The 20,680-nt window shown below is 38.2% G+C and overlaps 1 protein-coding gene across 7 annotated transcripts in view; it reads right to left on the bottom strand.

The window, feature by feature from the left end:
- Nucleotides 1–20,680, bottom strand: part of sox5 (SRY-box transcription factor 5) — a 251,783-nt gene that overhangs the window by 36,723 nt on the left and 194,380 nt on the right. For 4 of the 7 annotated variants that reach the window (XM_066705360.1, XM_066705359.1, XM_066705354.1 and 1 more), the window contains 4 exons: nt 19,617–19,789; nt 18,057–18,125; nt 5,767–5,893; nt 2,198–2,283 (listed from right to left, as the gene is read on the bottom strand). In XM_066705360.1, coding sequence (XP_066561457.1) covers nt 2,198–2,283; nt 5,767–5,893; nt 18,057–18,125; nt 19,617–19,789 — 455 coding nt within the window. The remainder of the gene's footprint in view (nt 1–2,197; nt 2,284–5,766; nt 5,894–18,056; nt 18,126–19,616; nt 19,790–20,680) is intronic. The other 3 variants (XM_066705356.1, XM_066705357.1, XM_066705355.1) reach the window with 3 other exon arrangements.

The following is a 20,680-nucleotide window of genomic DNA, read 5'->3' as shown; positions in this document are numbered from 1 at the left end:
CACCGTGGATGTCTTCCAAACAAGATGTTACATTCCCATGGAAAAACAGGAGAGGAAAATGTTTTATATAGATATGAGGCAGCAAATCAGACCAGAGAAAGCATACCAGCCGGCATTTATGTAGCATGTGGAGAAGGGTTCCAATACTTGCGGAAGTCCAAACTGATTTTAATATATTTTTTATTTTTTGTGTGCCTTCTGATGGCTTGAGGCCTCGAGTCAAATGAGGATGTGTATAAAATATGACAGACTAGCTCTTTTCTGTGGTGTGATTACTTTGACTTCAAATGGCTTTTCTATGAGGGGCAAATTTGAATTAACTGGGAATGAGCTGAAGCTTGAACTGACAGAATAAATACCAAGAAGAATGGCCACATTTCCATTAATTTGGCGCATCCCCCCCCCTTCTTCTTCCGTTACACAGAGGCTTTCAGTATGTAATCGAATTGTTGCCTTCTCCTCTATTAATACATATGCAAATGAGTTGTTCTTTGCAGCTGTGTTGTATTAATCATATGTGTGCCTCTGTCTGTTCACCCTGTAGGCTTATGTGTTTCCAGTGGGTAGGGTGGGGAGGGGTTAGAAAGGAGGATATGCAGGCGCTTAACCTACAAGAAAATTCACTCATGCAGACAGAGGTCTGGTTGCAAACAGCAGGCCAGGGTTAGGATTAACATGACGATAGGCCACTTATTTTAAATATGTGCAGATCTGGATGGAATTTTAAAGATGTTTTATCCAGGCAGAGTGTAAGACCAGATGTTTTTTTTTTTTTTCCTTTTTCTGTAGGAATTATCTGATCCTAACCCGTTAAAATCAACCAAGCAGGCAAAAGACATTTACAGACATACAGTAGTCCGATCCATCTGATCACAGAATAACTTTTTTTACTACATGTTGCTAAATGTATATATATATATATATATATATATATATATATATATATATATATATCTTTATTTATTTATTTTGCAACCTGATCAGAAACACTTAATGAAATAAGTAGTGAGATCATTGAAGTTTTTATGACTCTGTCGGGTAAACTTCCTTTTACAATTATTATCTGGCTCTAGACACACTGATAAACCTCAAAGTTAGAACAAGGTGCCCCTTATGGCTCTGTTTTTCCAGTCTCTTGCTCCTTCACTCATCCCTTCATTGTCTGGTATAAACCAACAGTCAGTTCATGCACTAAAACAACCAGACCGTACAATATACAGTTCATGCAAACCATTTAAAAAGATACAAACATCAGAGAAAAATACCTTTATTATATAAATGCCTGAATTGAACTAATATTTCCATCAATCCATCAGTCACAAATTACAAACCTGGTAGTTTACAAGTTATAATTCATAGTTTATGTATGGGGTTTATAATTTGAGACTATTGGGTTGGTCAATGTTTTCATTGAATCCAGGCCAAAATCAGATTGCTAATTCTATGCCTGTGCTCTTTAACAATAATACATTTCAGACAAATCAACAAGGTCTTTAAAGGAATGAGCGTTGCTGTTTTAATAATAGTTGTAGAAGTCGTCACTTACTCGAAAAAAGGCCTTGGTTGTAAGAAATGTAATAAAGAAAACAAACAGGCAACAAATAATACATACATTTAAATCAAAACAAGAAAAACCTTGAACTTGCAGTGGCCCTTGACATACAAATTATATTTGGTATCTCCCAGCTTGTCACTTAGTCCAGTCTCTGTGCATTTGAATTATCGTCTCAAAATTCCCATGTGATCGTCATGCCAGGTTGGGACAAACAGTATGATCAGAGTGCAGTCCACTCCATATGACTGGAACTAGGCGCTAATATCGGCCGCTCAAAGCAGGAACAGTCAGCAGCTCTTTGACAGAAATGTAATATGCCATCGCATGCACATTTTAATGTGACTTGTCTCTGCAGGGAGATGGACAGGGAATATCACAGGGATTGTCTGGTCTAGACCAACTGAAAGACACCTGTAATGCCTTCTACCCAAAATGTAGTTTTTTTAAATAAAAGGGAAAAATCAATTGTGCTTATTTTGAGTTCAGTGTCTGTCTCTGTGGGACAAAAGTTTCTTTCTATTACACAATGACTTGTGGACAAAAAAACAACAACAACAACAACAATAAAAACCAGCAGCAGCATCAGTGCTGTAACAATATATCATAATTCCCCTCCTAGCGAGTGAGCGTTGTCTTTCTTACCTGCAGCTGGAGAGGACCGAGGCCTGGCGTTGCCGCGGCAGCAGCTGCCATAGTAGTCGGAATCAGCTGAAGAGGGTAAGGGTCACCTGAAGCAGAGAACAATAGAAGTGTCAGTACCTTTTATCCCTTCTCCACCTGCAAACCAAACTCTCCTATTCACTCCTTCCAAAGCCTTCTTTTGTGTGCCTTCCTGAGGCCTTAATGAAAGCGCCTATTGTGTAGCCCTTTTTGCTAATACCCTCTTCACAAAGCTGACTGAAGGTGGACGGTGATAAAAAGGCACAGAGCAATTAAGGTGGAAACTTCATCTTATTTTACATGTGAGACCTAGATATTATTAAAAAAAAAAAGATCACTTGAGAGCTTCAGATATGTTCCTCTTAATTAAAGTGTTTAAAGAAAATGTCAGTCTGCAATGTGAGAAAATCTCCCAAGAAAGTATTTTTCAAGTTATTCAAATGGTCTATACACAAAGCATATGATGATAAATAATAACCAATTTTAGTTAAGGGGGTTAATAAGTTTATTTATTCAAAGGGCTTAATTTATTTCCTTGCCACGCACAAACCCATTTGACAAACTACCAAGTTAAAATCCCTTAAGGACAATGCATTTGGACAAGAAGAGCATTTCTGTCAGTATACATCTAACACCGAGTTGTTCACATGTCTTTGTTTACTGACAGAAATCCTCATTCTGATGCAGATAAATAATTTATTCATGATCTTTGGTTTGTGTGTAATGTGCGAAAGTTTATTGGAAACTAATTAAAATCAGATTTTAAGCTCTGTGACCTGTTGCTTCGTTGTGGGGATAGCATGACCAGGTGTAAACGTGTAATTTCACTCTAAAAGCACATAATTGCTACATGCAAGATTTAAATATTCAATTGGTTGACACATTTGTAAGTTCTCAATAACCTGAAAACAGCCCCACAGTAAAATGTGGTTTGGACAACTGTTCTTTATATTTTAATTTTTTTAAGACCTAGTTAATGTTCTTCTAACCTTAAAAATGTGTAATGATAATAATACAATACAATAGATTAGTAAATAAATGTATCTATAAATAATGCTAAAATGTTTCAATAAATCAATAATAGTATTCATTTTATTATACTTTTTGGGGAATAGGATTGTAACACATGCCTAGAGTCTCAAGAACTCAGATGATCTAAACAAATGTCTGCAGAACATTTTTTCCCATATCGTTAAAGTTAAAAATTGTAGATTGAAACATAATTTGGAATATTTTCAAAGGATACACACTGGGAATTTATGTATTTTTTTGTCCCCAAACAAACAAAACAAACAACAGTCATAAAGTATGACATTTAATGCCTCACTTGGGGATTGTACTAACAAAAGAAAGAAATAAAAAATAACATCTTAAAAAAGTGAATCATGTTGATTCTGGCTGAAGTAGTGCAGTATGTAAGCCAGGTTGTTGATAAATTAAACTAGGTAAAAAAAAAAATGTGCTGGGAAATGCAGTCAGGTGTTTACAAATATTTGAATAAGGTACGTTCCAGTGTGACAGGGAGTTAACGGTTCACATTTACATTTTTCTTCCGACTTTTAACTAAGGCATATTAGGTGTATTATGTACTTTCTGCATGTCTACTGTGGATTCATGCGTCTGTCTTTCTTTTTTTCATTTTCGTTAAAGTCAGCAAGATCACCCACATTCAGATTTGATTCTGATAATGGGCAGGAAGTTGAATGTGATTTGCTAACTTGGCTACTGGTCAGCAAGCAGATGGCTTCTGTATGAAGCATTTAGTTATCAATCAATGGAGAAAGGCTTGGAGTGCAAAATAATCAGCGTAATTCTGAGGATACAGAGGGAAGCTGAGGTTAGTCAAGTAGAGGGCAATTCTGTAATAGACTGATTTGTGTATTTACAGTAGCTGTCTCACTATCAGCATTACAGGAAGTGTCAAAGCGATTCAGTGCAGTACAACATGTGCCCCACTTTTGCAATATAAATGTGGGCTAACATTACAAAAAATCTATGAAAATAAATTATGCATGTCACTTCTCTTTTTGCACACCTCTGTTGTCTCTCTTACACTTTCCACATTTTGAATTCACTTTCAGAGAAAAAGATTTTTCACTGTAAAAACCTACCAGGTTTTGCCATAGTTTCTACATCAAGCTTTGTGTACAAATTTAAGAAAATACATTTGAATTTTTGTTTTGGTTGAAGTACAATGCTTTGGAAAGGTGTTTATTTGTGGACCACCTGTCAATTATAAGTCATTTCGTTTTTAAAGTGTGATGGATATACTGCCCCTCAGAGTGACCTACCACATCTGACACACAAACAGCGGCTTTGAAAAGAGGAAAATGGAATTGGCCAGTGGATTTCTTGTCCTTGAGACCGTGCATGGTTTCACACCAAAGCAAGGATTAATATCAATTTTAGCATATTGTGTATTTGAATACCAAATAAAGAAGCCAAATGCGTTCGAGCTTTAAATACTTTTCCATTTCTTCTTTTTCGTTTTTTTTTTCCCAAACTAGCAACAATGAGTATGCATCACTTATCAGACATTTAAAGAATGCCTCGGGCACGGAGCATTTCCGCATTAACAGTAACTGAATACAGGATGGAATGACAATCAGAGATGTACACTAGTAATTGAAATAATCTCAGTGTACTTGTTTTGGAAACTGTGAAGTTTTGTGGATCGAGATGAGGCTTGGGACTTGGAGCATCTTGGAATTGTATTCTGGCTACAGCCCCTGTTATGCTGTAGAAACCTGGGGCAGGTCACCATACCCCCCTGTGTCTTAACGTTATTTAGCAAAAATCTGGCAGCAGGATTGTTCTCACTGTAAACAACACATTGCTTCACAGTTGGACAGTTATGGTCAGACAAGTTCCAAAAAAAAAGGAAAAAAGAAAAGAAACAAATCCAAAGTGGGTTTTTCTGTCCATTTCTTTCTCTTTCTTTCTTTTTTAATTCAAAAATAAATCTCAAAATAAATTGGATTTATATAACGACAAATACCAAATCTCAGGAGTATTTTTCCATCTTGGTGAAAATGTGCAATTTAACATGTAAAGACAAGAAAGAAAAAAGAAACTTTAAAGTTTTCAAACTTCCAATAACTCAAGTTCTGACTCCCAGGTCCTAAAACAGACATTTCATTTGATCTTGTCCTTATCTTAACGTGCATTTTTTCACAAAGCTTTTGTTCTCATTTATCAACATACTGTGACTACCATGTATGGCTTGCTACCACACAGCTTGCTTGTATTTTTATGTCCTGTATCTCGCATTTGAAACTTCAGACATAATATTCAGTCCAACCTGGCGTTTTTGAGATTGGCTTGAAAGGATGCTTCACGACAGACTTTTGAACTTTTAATCCGTGCTATTTATATGCTTCTAACATGTCTCTAACACAATGTCTGCACTCAAGTTCATGGATCAGAGTGAAGGTACCAGAGCCCCACAGATGTTGCCCAAAAAGTGACCAGTTTGGAGACTACCAATAGGTGTCCCAGCCCATAGATCTGGGACAGGGGTGCCAAGGGACCAGAGGCAGGTTAATACTTACTGCATCCTGGTTTATAGTTGAAGCCTGGTGGCAGGAGGAAACCCTGTTGCGCTGCTGCTGCCGCTATAGTCCTCTGGTCTGGCGGGAATACTGGAATCATCAATGGTGGCAGTTGACCTTGAACCTGCTGGAAACGAGATAGAAAGCGAGAGGGAAATAAGGAGAAGTCGTCCTTCAGGTCTACGTCTCACAAATAATACAACACAGCAAAGTGCGTAAAAAAAGAAAAAACAACCCAACCCCCCCACAAACAAAATCAGTCTTATGTTATATCTTCAGATCTGTTTCTCTATCCATTCTGATGTATACAATGCTTTTTCACCACCTGGTACAAACATCTGTGCTTCTGCACTTTTGTCTGTGTCATGCGTTTAAAGCACAATGCTTTTGTTGAGTAACTGCTGTTGTTGTACTCCTTGCTGCAAGGAATTTCACCCCAGACATACCTGGTAATCTAGAGCTATTCAGAAGCAGAGAGTGAAATGAATAAGCTGACAACTCACAAGCGTGGAACAAAGCATTTATAAAATAATTCCCCGTGAAGCCCTCCAGGCACACGCTACACCTGAGAGCAAGATTTTATCTAGTGCTATTAAAATACGATTGGTAACAGGACAGACAGGGACTGCACATTCGCATGACGCTGAAACGCAACATTCACATCAGCCAAGGACATCACACCAGCGTGCAGACGTTTAACCGCAAGAGTCCTGTCCATTTGAACGGATTCAAATTTAATGAGCAGGTCAATGGTACTTTTCGCTAAAGAGGCTTGCCCTCTGTATCAATGAGACAAAGACAGAATCACGTGGAATCCTCCAAATTCTCAGGAACAGCTGTGTGATATTTTTATAGAGCACTCAAGTCGGCAAGAAGCCATGCAACTTCTGAAGGTTTCCAAGATTAAAAAAAAAAAAAAAAGTGACTTTGGCATGATAGGAAATTCAAAAACAGGCACAGAGAACCAAAAGACAGATGGTTCCACAGAGGACTTCTCTGCCAAAAAAAAAAAAAAAAAAGTCCAGAAGTGATGTTATTGAAAATGACTGTATATTTCTAGGATAGATTCAGCATTCCTGTCCGCGTTAGAAGGGCTAAGACTGCCTTAAGGGCTAATAAAGCACACAAAAACCCTAACCTGTCAATAGTGAAGGAGATTACTGTGTAACACAAGTCCATACATGATCCCAGCTGCGTGCTCACCAGGGAGTGTGGCACGCTACTGAAACATCTCACAGAAGAATTTACTAACAGACCCTGAAAGGAACATTTTCTGTCACAAAACTATTGCCTGTCAGGTTTTGCTTTTAATCCGTATCTTCAGTTTGTGTGTGTGTGTGTGTGTGTGTGTGTGTGTGTGCATGCGTGTGTTTCCTTTCTTTCCTTCTCTTTTTATGTTTGGTGGTTCTTTTATTTTCTACACCCCACAGAAGCTTCACCCCACCACAAAGTGACTGAAACAGTTAAACCCAAAGCCCCAGCGAGAGCAATGCCCTCTGGCTTGCATGAGGACTGGAAGAAGTCAGAGGGAAGCAGAAGCGTCTATGCTGGCAAGAGCAATAATGGGAGAATGAGTGTAGTAGTCAGGAAAGACATTAAGACATTAAGTGAGAGGACTGTAACCGTTCACAATGAGGTTACAGCTAGTGACTGAGGGAATTTAATATCCTCTGACACTGAGTGTAATAAATGAAGTGTTTACTTTTTTAAGTTTGTGACACATTTGCCGCCGTTGCATGATCACAGATGTGAACCCTGACCATTACCACAGAGGGGAACAGCGATGTCTAAATGTGTCGGCATTGAAACAACTACCTTAGGGCAGTCTGGCAGCCTGGAAACATTGCATGGTAGGTCATTTCTGTTGTGTGTTGTGAGTGAGCCTCTTCAGTCCATGGCCCCTTCCAAATTGTATTACAACTAGTTGAATTTACCTTTCTTCAAATATTGCGGATTGAGAATGGGTTTCTTTTTCGTTTCTTTCTGGCGGTGTAAAAATCCCTCCTTTAATTTGCTCGGATTGTGTGCCGTGTCCTTGGGTTTACATTCAACATAAAATAAAATCCTACCAATGTGTTTAAAGACATCCTTAGTATTTGCTGTGACTCGACTGGTACTTAAAAATAATATAAATCACCAATGCCATGGACATAGAGTAGATCCAATCTAATTATTCTCCAGTCATTTCCTATTCAACTGAATCTTTTTATTTTGTTGTATTTTTTTAACTGTTGCACAATACATTGCTTCAGACGTGTTATTTCTTTATTTATTTAGGTTGTTGTTGTTTGCAGTAATTACTCTTCTGTAAAACTCACTGTCTGCTCCTGAGCCCAGTAACCTAAACACTATAATCACACAATCACTGCATAGGGAATAGTTTGATTCAACATTTTGTTTTCAACCGCAGAATAATTACTTAACAATTTTGGTTAACCGTAAATACCATGTTGCTTACAAGGCGATCAGAAGGTACGTCTGTTTTATTGTTACAGGCACCCTGCGGAGAGTTATCAGAGACAGACCATTTTTGCCCCCTACTTTCTTCCAGGCTTAATTGGACATATGCTGGAGTGTAGGTAGTCGTCTGTCCATGTGTTCTCTGTAACCTCGCTGTGTAACAAGTTCTTTGCACGACAGACACGGTCGCTGTGCAGGAATTCTAGGAGGAAAAAAACCTGCTTACAGTTCAGCTCGCGCACAGACCCATGCAGTTATCATCCCTTTTCGCCTACATGTAAATCAGGGGGTTTATTCTCATTTTAAAATGTCTTTTTGAAAAATATTAATTCAAAAGAAGTATAAAACACAAACAACACTTAAGCTACACAATTACCATCTGACTCATTCTTCAAGATGCAACCTTCTGGTACATAATTACCCACTTTCAGGGAGAACTGCCTAAGCCTACACACTGTAAATGGGTATCTGATGTAAATTAGGAGCACCGGACCGTGACACTGGGCCCATTTACTCTCCCCGCGTTCGGAGGCTGCCGAAATGCACACCTCCATCGCGCTGTGCCCTCTGAGCCAGGCTTGCGTTGGGGAGGGCTTTAGATTAGGCAATGGCACAGCAATATAATAAGAGTTTGCTGCCAATTAGGGGGCGGAGTGCATTTCTCTCTCCAGAGCTTTTTTTTATTTTTTATCCAAAGGTGACACTTAAGCAGTTAGTTAAAAAAAAAAGGGAAAAAAAAAAAAAGTTCCATCCAGCCTGTATATAATTCAGTGTTGCCCAGCTGCCTTATCCCAACTCTCTAATTTAGATGTAATACAAAGAGTGGGGGGGGTGGAAGGGTTTATACAATTGCTGCAGTCCACATCCAGCCAAGCAGCCTAAACAAAAATATAATAGGCCCGGCTAAGCCTTTAATAGTTTAGTGAGAACCCCAGAACAGCTGCTCACCACACATGACCTGTACCGCACTGACAATGCCTATTACCCATGAAAGGAAGCTTTAGGAACCATTTCCTCTCCTCCACCATTGGACCACACTGGCCCAGCCGGGTTTTTTATTTTTTTGACGGAAACGGAGGGATTTTTTTTTCCCAGCCCCCCTCCCTCCCTTCAATCATCCCATCCCTGATCATCCTTCACATTTAGCCTTTGCCCCTGAGTACTCTGGACAATAGCATTGAGTCCATCTGTGCTCTCCATTAAACCCCACTAATCCTACTAAGAACAGCTGGACACTCAGATTCCACACACAAACACACACACAAATTATTTTCTGTAGACACTGTGGTTTTTTTGGGGGGTTACAATTACGCTGAGGGTGCTTTATTCTACCACCTTGTGGGCAAATGTCTTAAGTCGAAGGTCCCCACAGGATTAACCAGTTAAGTATAGGAATGTTTGGGACATCACGGTTTAACAATTTCTCATTGAGTGGGTCTTTGAGTTATATTTAAAAGACAACAAACCAACCAAAATAAAATGTTATATAAGAGTGTCGTGTCATGGATCATTGTCTTATTATCATATTAAAGAAAATCTATGATAGCTTGGCAGTGGGTGGAGCAACACCTTTGATCCAAAACATCTGAACAAGCACGAGTTCATATTCATTATTCTGTTTACATCTGTGTTGTGGACACCTGGCAACCTGCGCTGGAGCTGACATCCGCAAAACTGGTTTCAGACAAATTCTCATTAGTGGCAAGATTGAAGTGACTTTCAAAACACTTCCAGTTTGGATGGGAATCAGACTGAAAGCCAAAGGACTCTGTTCCCAGTGCCAGTTGACTACACCACCCAGCTTTACCTTAATGAAAGTGAAATTATGAAAGAGCAAACCAGTTTTCATAAGGGTTACTGCAATAAAGCAACCAAAGTTTTATGCATTATTTAGGTTTTGTTGTCGAACAGAGAAGTATAATAAACAAATAAAATGTAAAGAGGGAAATGTGATGCGTATTTTATGTGTTGCATCGACAATAAAGCAGCACGACTCAGACCATGTGGTTTCATATTTATCAGACAGAAAACATATAGAAAAAGAAAAGCTATTCATGTCAAGCACAGACCTAATGTGAGTAGAGACCATTTTCATGTACTTTTCTTCTAATCAGTTTCTTACAAACCAGCAAAAGTAAACTCAGATAAAAACAACAAGAGGAATAAAAGTTTTTAATGACTTTCATTAGGAGAAAAAAAAAATGTTTTAAAAAATAGAAACTTGGCAGCCAACTGGCTCTGCATAGAAAGCCAGGCGGCACAGCTTGAACTTAAAGCTTTTTTAACATAATGAAGATGTGCTGATAATTAACATATGTAGTGTGAACAGGTTTGCTGGCACAAGCAAGTGAAAAACTCCAAGGTAAAGTTATTATTAGGGAGTAATTAGCTCTGTGAAGTAAATGAGTGAAACAATAGCTGCCAGCATTGACAATATGGCAAACATCTGACTGCGTGGAAAATAACATTGTAAAGTATGGGTCCCAGAGCTAAAATCTGTTAATAACCATATGTTCAAGCAATTAATGCAGAGCCTCTATGACCTATTGTTGAAGGAGGGACAATACAGTGATATAACTAATAATTAATTTTGAGGTAGTACGCACACAGAGCAGTCCTTAATAAACATTATCCTCAAGTCAGAAATATTCCATTAACTTCAACAGAATGGGTTCTATTGTAGTTTAGTGGGCAACCTAGATACTACAATGGTCTACACAAAACAGTTAGATAAAGCACTTGGCCTTGGAATTGCTGGCTAATCATACTCTAGTTCTGGTGAAACACTGGTTTAGATGGGAATTTTTTAATTTACCCCTTGGAGATTTTTTGAACAAAAGAGAACTCATGAATTTATTGTGTTGAAACCTCTTGCTATTTATTAAAACTTCTTTCACATCATTAAATCTCTGTTCAAATGAAGCGCAAAAATAGAAAACGGCATTGCAGGCACTGAAAAGGGGTCTCTTTCAAGAAACAAAACAAAAAAAACACAAAAAACATCTACAGTATGTAGCTTTTTTTGGAATAATATAAAGTTGAACTCCTTTCTTTAAACAAAATCTCACTCTGTGGGACAAGAAGGAAAGAAGTACTGGTAAATAACAAAAAAACTGAAATATGTCAGTCAGATCTGAAAAAACTAAACTTCCCCCATTACTGGGGAAAGGACATGAAAAACTGCCTTTCAGATTGGATGTCATTGTACATGTTCATGTAACGACAACCACAGCTGATCCCGCTGATCCCTCTGGATGATATTTAACTGATAATACATTAACAGTTAGAGGTCAGGAGTTAACACTCTGTGCTGAGGCAGGTTTTACATTGGGCAGAGTCTCCAAATGGCACCTTGCAAACCACACAATGAGCTCCCTTAACACCCTACTAAGCTTTGACAGTAGGCCTGTTTCATAAATATTTGCACAGCAGTCGCATGCAGCACTCACAAAGCTTTAACATCTGCACACGACGGCTTTGTGTTTCAAACAGAGCAAAAGCAACCTTCATGTTTATGGAGGAAAGAATAAAAATCAACAGACCAAACCAAATAAATACATAAATAACTACAAATCCTATAGGTGTTTCCTCAAACTGTACACAATTGTTTGTCCTGTCCCTCTATATTCCATAAGATTACATATTTTGCAGACCTACACGAAGACAGTCACAATTAGTTCGATTCACAGTCTTGAAGAGAAATTTCAGGCTTTCGATGCCAGCAGAACATGAAAGACCCTCTTCATTTTTATTTTATAATTAGACCCTTCCTTTTTTTTTTTTTTTTTAATCTGATTTTGTCTACCGCGTTCACATAAATTAAAAAAAAAAACCCATCTCAAAGTTGAGTGCTATCTTTCATGCCGGAAACAATGAACTGTAAGATCTTGAAATAACCCAGCTCCATGTCTATCCTTATGTTATGACCTGATGGGAAAAGAATCCACACCAAGAGGAACTGTATGATTTTATTCCATGATGTTAAGTTCATTGTCATATTTCGCTCGTCAAATACCGTATGGCAAAACCGGAAACTGGGCTATGTGGAGAGCAAACTATTTGTCGAAGGAGGTTTCTTTCACTGTCTGTACAAGCAGGTGAACGGCAGACGGCTAAATGTATGCATGAAATACTGGCACAGGAATTAAACCTGACAGTAAGTGGGGTTGGCATTACGAAGGGGGTGGGACACGGAGAGGAGGCAACAATACACTCATGCAAAATAGTTGCGGAGAGGGAAACTGACGATATATACGGCCTGTATAAAAGGGTGCAACTGTATCTTGAATGAAAAACAAATTGCATTCCAACAGATTCACGAAAACTGTCCACTAATGCACTGGAACCAGTGAATATTTCAAACTACATAAAAAGGAAGAATGTTTAGTATTTTAATTCCAAATTACTCGTTTTATTTAGGTTACAAATGTTTGTTGTACCAACTGGGACATTTGCAAGCCTCTGTGGCTCAGGCCAGAGGTACGGCGTGGCTGCCTTGTGCAGGATGAGTTCACCAGCCAGAAAAATCAGCGGAGGCCCCAGCAGCAGATCCTACACTGAGCACAGAAATCGATGCGCACATACATAACTGACAGTCAGCAAGGTAGGACTGAACTCAAAACAGATGCGATTGGTGAAGCTTTATGTGCAGAGATTAAATAATAACTCAACAGGACTTGCAGGGGGAGCATGGAAAAAAAAAAGTTCTAGTTAAATAAGTCAAACTCAGTGCAACTGGAGAAGTGCAGTGAGGTTTCTGCCATGGAACAAAGACTTTTCTTCCTTTTTTATTCACATAACAGGCTCCAATTTCCCTTACTTATTATTTCTATTACGAACTAAAGGGAGTCCATTAAAACCTCTGAAAGCAGAACAAAGGCTAGAGTGATATAACCTTTTCATTCTCCCCCCCACCCCCCTGCCCCGTATTTTCCAATCTTTTTTTTTTTTAACGTAAACAGCCTTTTCGTGAGGCAAAGGCACCTTTCGCTGATTATCTCATAATCAAATCAAGTGACGAGTTAGCAACATGCTGACTCCCTTTTATTAGCCATCAATTAAGTGGCAGCTCCATTTGTGCGTCAGTAGCTACCCTGTAGGTGGGCATAGCTTTGTGCCCATCTGCTAGCCTGTGTCCTTCCTCAAATAGCTCCCATTTAATAGAAGCATAGGGTAGACCTGAGCAAAGACTTCCTTGTGTTGTTAAGCAAGAGTCTCTTATGTAAGGAGGCCAATTTCCCCCCCTCTATCTCTTTCTCTGCTTCTTCCCATTCTGAACAGGTACCATGAAGTTTAGTCAGGCTAAATACATTTGGCTTACAATATTTGACTGAAAAGTTATATCTAGAGCAATGTGGGTGTTTTTTTTTCCCTTCTCTCTCTCTCTCTCTCTCACTGCTGAGATTTTCACACAGCTTATCCTTTGCCTCAGTTGAATAAACCTAATATCCCTGAAAAGGTAAATCACATCATTAAATACATAATTGCTGTTTCCGGAAGCTTTTCAGTGGGAAGCTACTTTTTCAGACAGAAAAAAAAATAGATCTGTGACTGTCACCATGACACTTGGACTGAGTTTTTTTTTTTTATGCAATTGCATAACTTCCACGCTCTCTGCCTAACTACAGTGTTTGTTTTTCAATACATATTACATATGGATAGAAATATATACCTCCCAATTACACATAATATGAAAACATGAAAATGTGGTCTCCAGAGATTGTAAATTATTTTAGGAGTTTAACTCCTGGGTTGAACACTAGCAATTTATACACATTTGTGAAATGTCTTTACCTAGTCATTTGCTGTCAGGAAAAAACATGTCATTTTGATTTCTCTGCACATCATACAAGCATTACAAATATATGGAGACATACACAATACAGAATAATTATGCTCTTGTTGATGTAAGCATTGAATATAATATTAATATTGATGCCGAAAGAATGATGAAGAAAAAAAAATCACATTCAATAAAATATAACTTTTATCATGCAGTGAATAACCGATTTTGTAATTTTTGTTATTTATCTTAAAATACATGTTTCAAAATACTGTATATATGTTCAGAATACATTTATTGTATAAATAGTATCCTTTGGAATTGGAATAATCTAAGAAATACAATATGGATTGAAGTCTCCAGATCAAAATACATTACAGAAAATTGTATTTATGAACCTTATAAAAGGCTACCTATCGTTGTTCTTAAGTGCATTTGCAGTTCTTATATTTGCATGCAGTGTAGTTCTGGGAAATTGCAGTGTTTACTGTAGTTTATAATCATCAAGAACTAAACCTAACTAAATGAATGAGTTTTATTAAGTTACTGTTGATATTAGAGGTCTCTATCTGCTTGGTTTCTATAAGACCCTGTTACTCAATCCGCCACTGTGTCGCCACTTTAAATGAGATAATGCAGCACACTGGCCCAGACTATTTAAAATGTTTTCTTTTTGTGTGTGTGTGTTTTAGTTAACAGTGTGGTAATGATATTGGTGCAAATAGTTAACTTATACCTCAAATTAACTCATGGCCCATCGAGGTCTTATCATTTCCATTAGAAGTTGAAAATACGCACATAATTGAATTAGATGGTTTTCAAACTGAATGAATTTGTCAGGTTAGACTCGGGTTTTAAAAATGCTTGAATGTTGTACTACAAAAAAAAGCTCCGTAGTGTTTTGATACATTAAGGGAATCAACCTTTATAATATAATAATTTTATAATAATTATGAACCTGAGTAAAGATTAATAGTTTGGTCTATAAAATGTGAAACCTGTTCATAACAGTCTAAAACAAACACAGCAAATATACCCCTTACTACAGGAATTTTTCTTTCAAATATAATAAATGCTTTTATTTTTCTCTAATGGGTACAGTTCACCATGAGACTAAGGTAAATTGCTCCTAAGGATAATCATTTGATAAAAAATGAAATAGCTGCAGAAATATTAGTCTTGTTAAATTTGGAAAATGCATAATAAATTAATTCTGTTTTATGCTTCTTTTTTCTCCTACGTCTTCTCCTTCGTGTGCTTCGAAGAACACTGCAGGTGTTCTCTTTTATCAAGACATCAAATAAAAAGCAAAAAAAAAAGACGAAGAAATCCTCAAAATGATGATATGCGGCTGCAGTGACAGTGTGGTCCCGAGGGAAATGTTCTTATGAGGAGGTTTAATTATAATAAATGTAAGGTTAGTGTTAACTTGTCATTGAGGAGCATTTAATCAAATGCCCCTTGACGATTCCCAGTGAGTGCAGGGGGTGAACGCAGCAGACCTTTGCACCTGTAAATGTTCAAACTACAGCTGATAGCTTGTGGAGAAAAAGAGTCTGCTTCGCATATTCACACATGAGAGGCATGGCAGTAAGTAGAAGAAATACGCGCAGTGTGGGCATTTTCCCAAGAGGCTTGTGATAGAACAAGTGAGCGGCTGGATTTAATTAATCAAGACCCCCCCACACACACATGTGATAACATCAACCTATACTTTAAAGAACATGTCACCCATTAATGCCAGAATGTTTAGTGTCAGTTCAAGCTGTAAACTCCCTTAAACTTTATGGCACATAGTCTATGTCAGATTATGGGGTTCAAATCTGAATTTCTTTCAAAATGTTAAGAAGTGCAGCTACTGTCAGAATCAACTCTAGTACTAAGATACTTACAATGATGAATCACTAACGCTGTAAAAAGCTGGACTTTATGATTATAATTGGGCTTTTTATTTTCAGGCATTTGTTTTTACACCTATATTTTTCAAGTTATGGCAAAAGAACAGTAGATTCTTGGTATTTGACCCCTGAAACACCTGTGCACTTTATATATATATATATATGTATGTATGTTTGTGTGGGGCGGTTGTAATCTCTCCTAATTTTTTTTCCTTAAAAGACAGTTTCAGCAGTCTCTTTGTAGATGTTCAAAGATTCTTTGTAAACAAATTTTTGGCTCACATAACCCGTCTGTTTCTGTTATGACAGAATAATGCCCTGGGGCTATTAGCAATTCTGAGAAAGTGACTCAGCACAGACACATCTGGACTACCGAATGACTGATTTTTCTGCCAGTGATAAAGAAGAAAGAAAGAGGAAAAAAAAAGTAATTTGCATTTCTAACTCTCAAGCTGGAATTTGCAGCATTTTCTCTCCTGATTCAAAGGCATGTGGAACAGTTTGCTGAATGCGTGTGTTGGGAAGGAAGAAGAAGAATATGGGAAAAACGAGAGCACTTGTGATACTAAGTTGCCTTTAGCAGCTGTTAGGGAGAGTGGTGAGAAGTCATGCCAAAAAAGGAAAAAAATGCTTTTCTGTTTTCAAAATATATATTTAAAACAAAAATGCAAGACCATTTGCTAAACAAAACCTGGAAAACCCAGGAGCGAATAATGAAAAGATGATAAACTGGACACCAGCTATGCAGAGGTAATTTTCCAAACTTAATTTTCTTAATGAAGGTTTAATTAAACCCCAAATGAACACCTGCCCAAAATTCTTGAGCATATTGGTTTAAACTTGCCTGAAAGAAAGCAAGTGTGCCCAGATAAAAGCCAATTATTCAACTAACCAGCATGTAGGTCAATTCCTTTTTTCACCTATCATAGCAATTTTTTCAGTTCTGTCAGGTAAGTAGGTGGATATAGTTTGTATGGATCGTACAGATCAGTAGATAGTGGCAGTTTCTAATTAACATCGTTATTTACAGTTAGGTCTCTTCCCGTACAGATAACCTACTCAAGACTAAATCTGGCCTTCTTAAAGGAGAACTATTATTATTATTGGAGAACTGAACAGTGAGATGCATGTACTTTGTGTCTCACTATGTCTGTCTGTATTTATGTTTGTATGTATTTATTTAATATCCTTTTTTACCTTGCTAAACTCAGCTCTGAAAGCTATCAGGACATCAGCTGTGAGCCCAGTGTGAGAAACAATTGTTCTGCCTTCTCAATGGCAAACTCAGTTGTTTGGGAAAAGGTTGCAAAGTCATGGGAAAAGGGTGCTTTGTTTCTGTGGGCTGTGCCAGAAAGAATCAAGACCGGGAGTATTTACAAGTTTACAATAACAGCTGCTCCTGACATGTGATTTTTTTTTTTTTTTTCTTTTTTTAAGAAAATGTTCCTTGGCCTACAGGGTATTGATCTACAATTTCAATTTGGGGAATTTTCTGTATGTTTCCTTTTTGTCCTTGTCCCTCTGTCTCCCTCACTCTCACTTACAGACACACACATACGTACGCACACAAACACACACACACACACACACAGTACTACAGGATTCCTCTCTTGGACATTCTTTTCTCAGCTCAATTAGAATACATTTAGAGCAGAAAGGCCTCTATCAAACAAACAAACAAAAAAAAACATGGCAGCAATCCAGACTAGTGAAACTATCTAAGTGAAGTCAACTGAATAGTCTTAGTGTGATCAGGCTTTCCTGCCATATCTGGGGCTTTGGCCAAAGTCTGGCTCATGCAGGACCCAGAATAATAGAAGTGATTTTCAAGGCAACCAAGTTTCACTGACTCTATTAGCCAAATAGGTTTCATCCGTCCCAAAGCCATTATTTTAACACCTGTGCCTATAATGAGGTCTTTTAGTTCACTACAGCCCTATCAAATGATTGACCTGGTTATCACGGTCTAGAAAACATCATAAAATAAAACTAAACTAAATCAAAACATCGAACACTGGCTGTGTACACGTTACCGTTCAATTACACCCACACCAAACATGCACGAGCACGAGTCTAGTTATGCATCCCTGAAATACAGAGTGTAACTCCCGAACACCGCTGTGTGTTCGTATCCCAGAACCCTCTCTGACCTGGATCTGCTGCTGAAGAAGGTTGATTTTATGCTGCTGTTGCAGGAGTTGCTGTTGTTGTCTTGCAATCTGCGGAACACACACAAACACACATGGGGGGAGAAAAACCAAAGAGAATTATTATTTTTTCCTCTCACCATTCCATCTTTATATTTTTGGCCATGATATAGCCCTCCAAACCCTTGATATTTCAAAAATCAATTAAACCATCATATACTTCAAAGCTTTAAATCATCCTGAATGTGGTAACAGGTGGTCTGGACAACAAAAATAATGATTCTTGGAGTATGTGTTGAGTTAAATATATTGCCTACTATTAAGAATCAACAAAGTACTAGAAGCCTCAGTACAATGTTACTTCCAAGGATGCCACCCACAGACTCCTGTCTTCACTCACTTTGTTATATATTACCAGATGGCATTATAGTCAGGTTTAGGTTCTAGCCAGGAATGAGACCTATAACCTTCTCTTTCAGAGTCAAATATGTTACCTGCTGAGCCATCGGCACAGGATGTTATTTATATCTGCTCTAATCAAATGTGATGGTTTCAAACAACATACCATTTATTGCAGTAGTACATCTATTTGTAGATGAAGGCAGAATAAAATTACACTTTGCCACATCCTAAGCAAAGATCTATAATTTAACAGTGATAAATTGATGCCCCCTGAGTTTTCTGAGAAATAAGGGTGAGGGTGTTTACTGCCTTGCAGGGTTTACTAATTATGAGATGCAAAGCAGTTGAATTTGGACAGCAATGTATGTCCTAATTAAATACCTGTAGATCTCAAAGGAGGCCTTTTTTTTGCGGTTTGTTTTGTCTGTTTATATAAAATGAAAATTCCCTCTGGATTCTCTGTTCTGTATCCTTTGGTGCAACAAAACTTTTTTTCCTTCCATCTACTGACATCTCTCCTTTTAGGATTTTACTAATCCTGTTCAGACACCCGTACAATAAGATCTAGTTTAAGGATTAAGGTCACTAAGGGGGAAACGGAACGACGGGAAACAAAAGGTGGAGTGGAGGGTCCAGACCCAAACTCCCACTCCTAGCGAGTGACTGGCCCTTAACTTGGCCTGCGTTATGTCTTTATAACAGCATGTTGAGACAACAGCAAGTTACATTTGGCTAAAACCACACGTTTGAAAAATGAAAGGAACTGTGTGTTTTGCAGCGTCTTCACTTTTCTTCCTTAATGCAATGCGTTTTAAACTTTTTTTCTATGCAAATATCTACAGCCTACAGGTTTTCTTTCCTGGAGGGAGCCTGTGTTTTCAGTAGCACCTCAACTCTTTCTGTAGAGCACACGCTGAGATCATTCCTGTGCTACCTTTCTTTGTTCTGCGTGTTTGTGCTCCCTGAGGAGTGCAACTGTCACCCGCATCCCTCCAGCCCATTGCACGACACTACACAGAAACTTGGCAAGCAGGGAATTCTATATCACTTTTTTTTTCTTCTTGTTGCTGCATTTAAATGAGGATAGTGGTACTTCAGCAGCAACAATTTGTAGATTAATCTCTGTTTTGTCTTCCTCACCCCCCCTTTCCCTTGACTCACTTGATCCTGTTGCTGCTTGGCTAGCTCCATTTGTTGGCGTTGCTTCTCGATCTGTGACGCAGCGAGCTTCTTCTGTTCGTCGTGGGCCGCCAGCAGCTGCTCCCTCAGGCTGGTCAATTGGTTAATCATGCCCATGAGCTGCCTCTCCTTCTCCGCTAGGCTTTCTGCTGTCCCTGCAAAACGGCACAGGTTAGGGAACTACAACACACACTGCCGCCCTCCCCCTCAGATGAACACACAGTGTAGTTAAAAGTGTTGCGCTCAACTGCATGGGTAGAACCATTACAGTTACTAATCGTGTGACTCCAGAAATCAACTGTGCAAAGTTGAAACAGAAAGCCTGCATAATGAACACCATGCTGCATTTCTGAAAATATCTGTCTTCATTTTTTCTTTTCAGGTCCAACCTTTACATTCCATTGACCTTTCTTCAGTCTGTAAATGAATTACAATACACACATGTCTTTTTAAGTCACAATATGTGCCAGCTTGTAAAGATGAACATGCAAAAAGACGAAGGGAGCCATGTGAATGAATGTCATTTATGTAAGATGTCTGCGCACAACCACAAAGGACAGCAGAAGAAAAATGTACGTTTCTGACATTAGACAAACTGTACACGATGTTTGTTTGTAATGTCTGGGCTTTATTTATTTGCTAATTGTGTGTGAACTTTTGGGTCATCGCCATTGTTTATTTGATTGTCAGTCTGGGGATTAAAATGGTGGGTGAGGCTGTGTGGGGAGTTTAGTTCACCTCCCTTAATAGTTTAGTCATTGATTTGCCCAAGATGGTCTCTCACATATTTGTTTGCCTTTGAGCAAACCCTCCCGAATATATTTAGCATGAACTGACCTATAACCCGAAATAGCAAATAACACATGCTCACCTTTGAACTCTCTACAACTATTCACTGCCTAAAAGATATCCTCAATTAAACTCCAAAAAGAAATACTAGGCACTACAAAATGTGACTGTTCATTAAACATTACACTGTAGTGATTATCTAATAACTTATATTGCACGTAAGCAGGATTTAATAGAACTGAATGAAAGACTTTGGT

The sequence above is a fragment of the Amia ocellicauda genome, chromosome 5 (genome assembly GCF_036373705.1).
Source record: "Amia ocellicauda isolate fAmiCal2 chromosome 5, fAmiCal2.hap1, whole genome shotgun sequence".
In the NCBI taxonomy this organism is placed as follows: Eukaryota; Metazoa; Chordata; class Actinopteri; order Amiiformes; family Amiidae; genus Amia; species Amia ocellicauda.
Note: the sequence above shows the minus strand (reverse complement) of the source record. Positions and strands in the feature narration are given on the sequence as shown.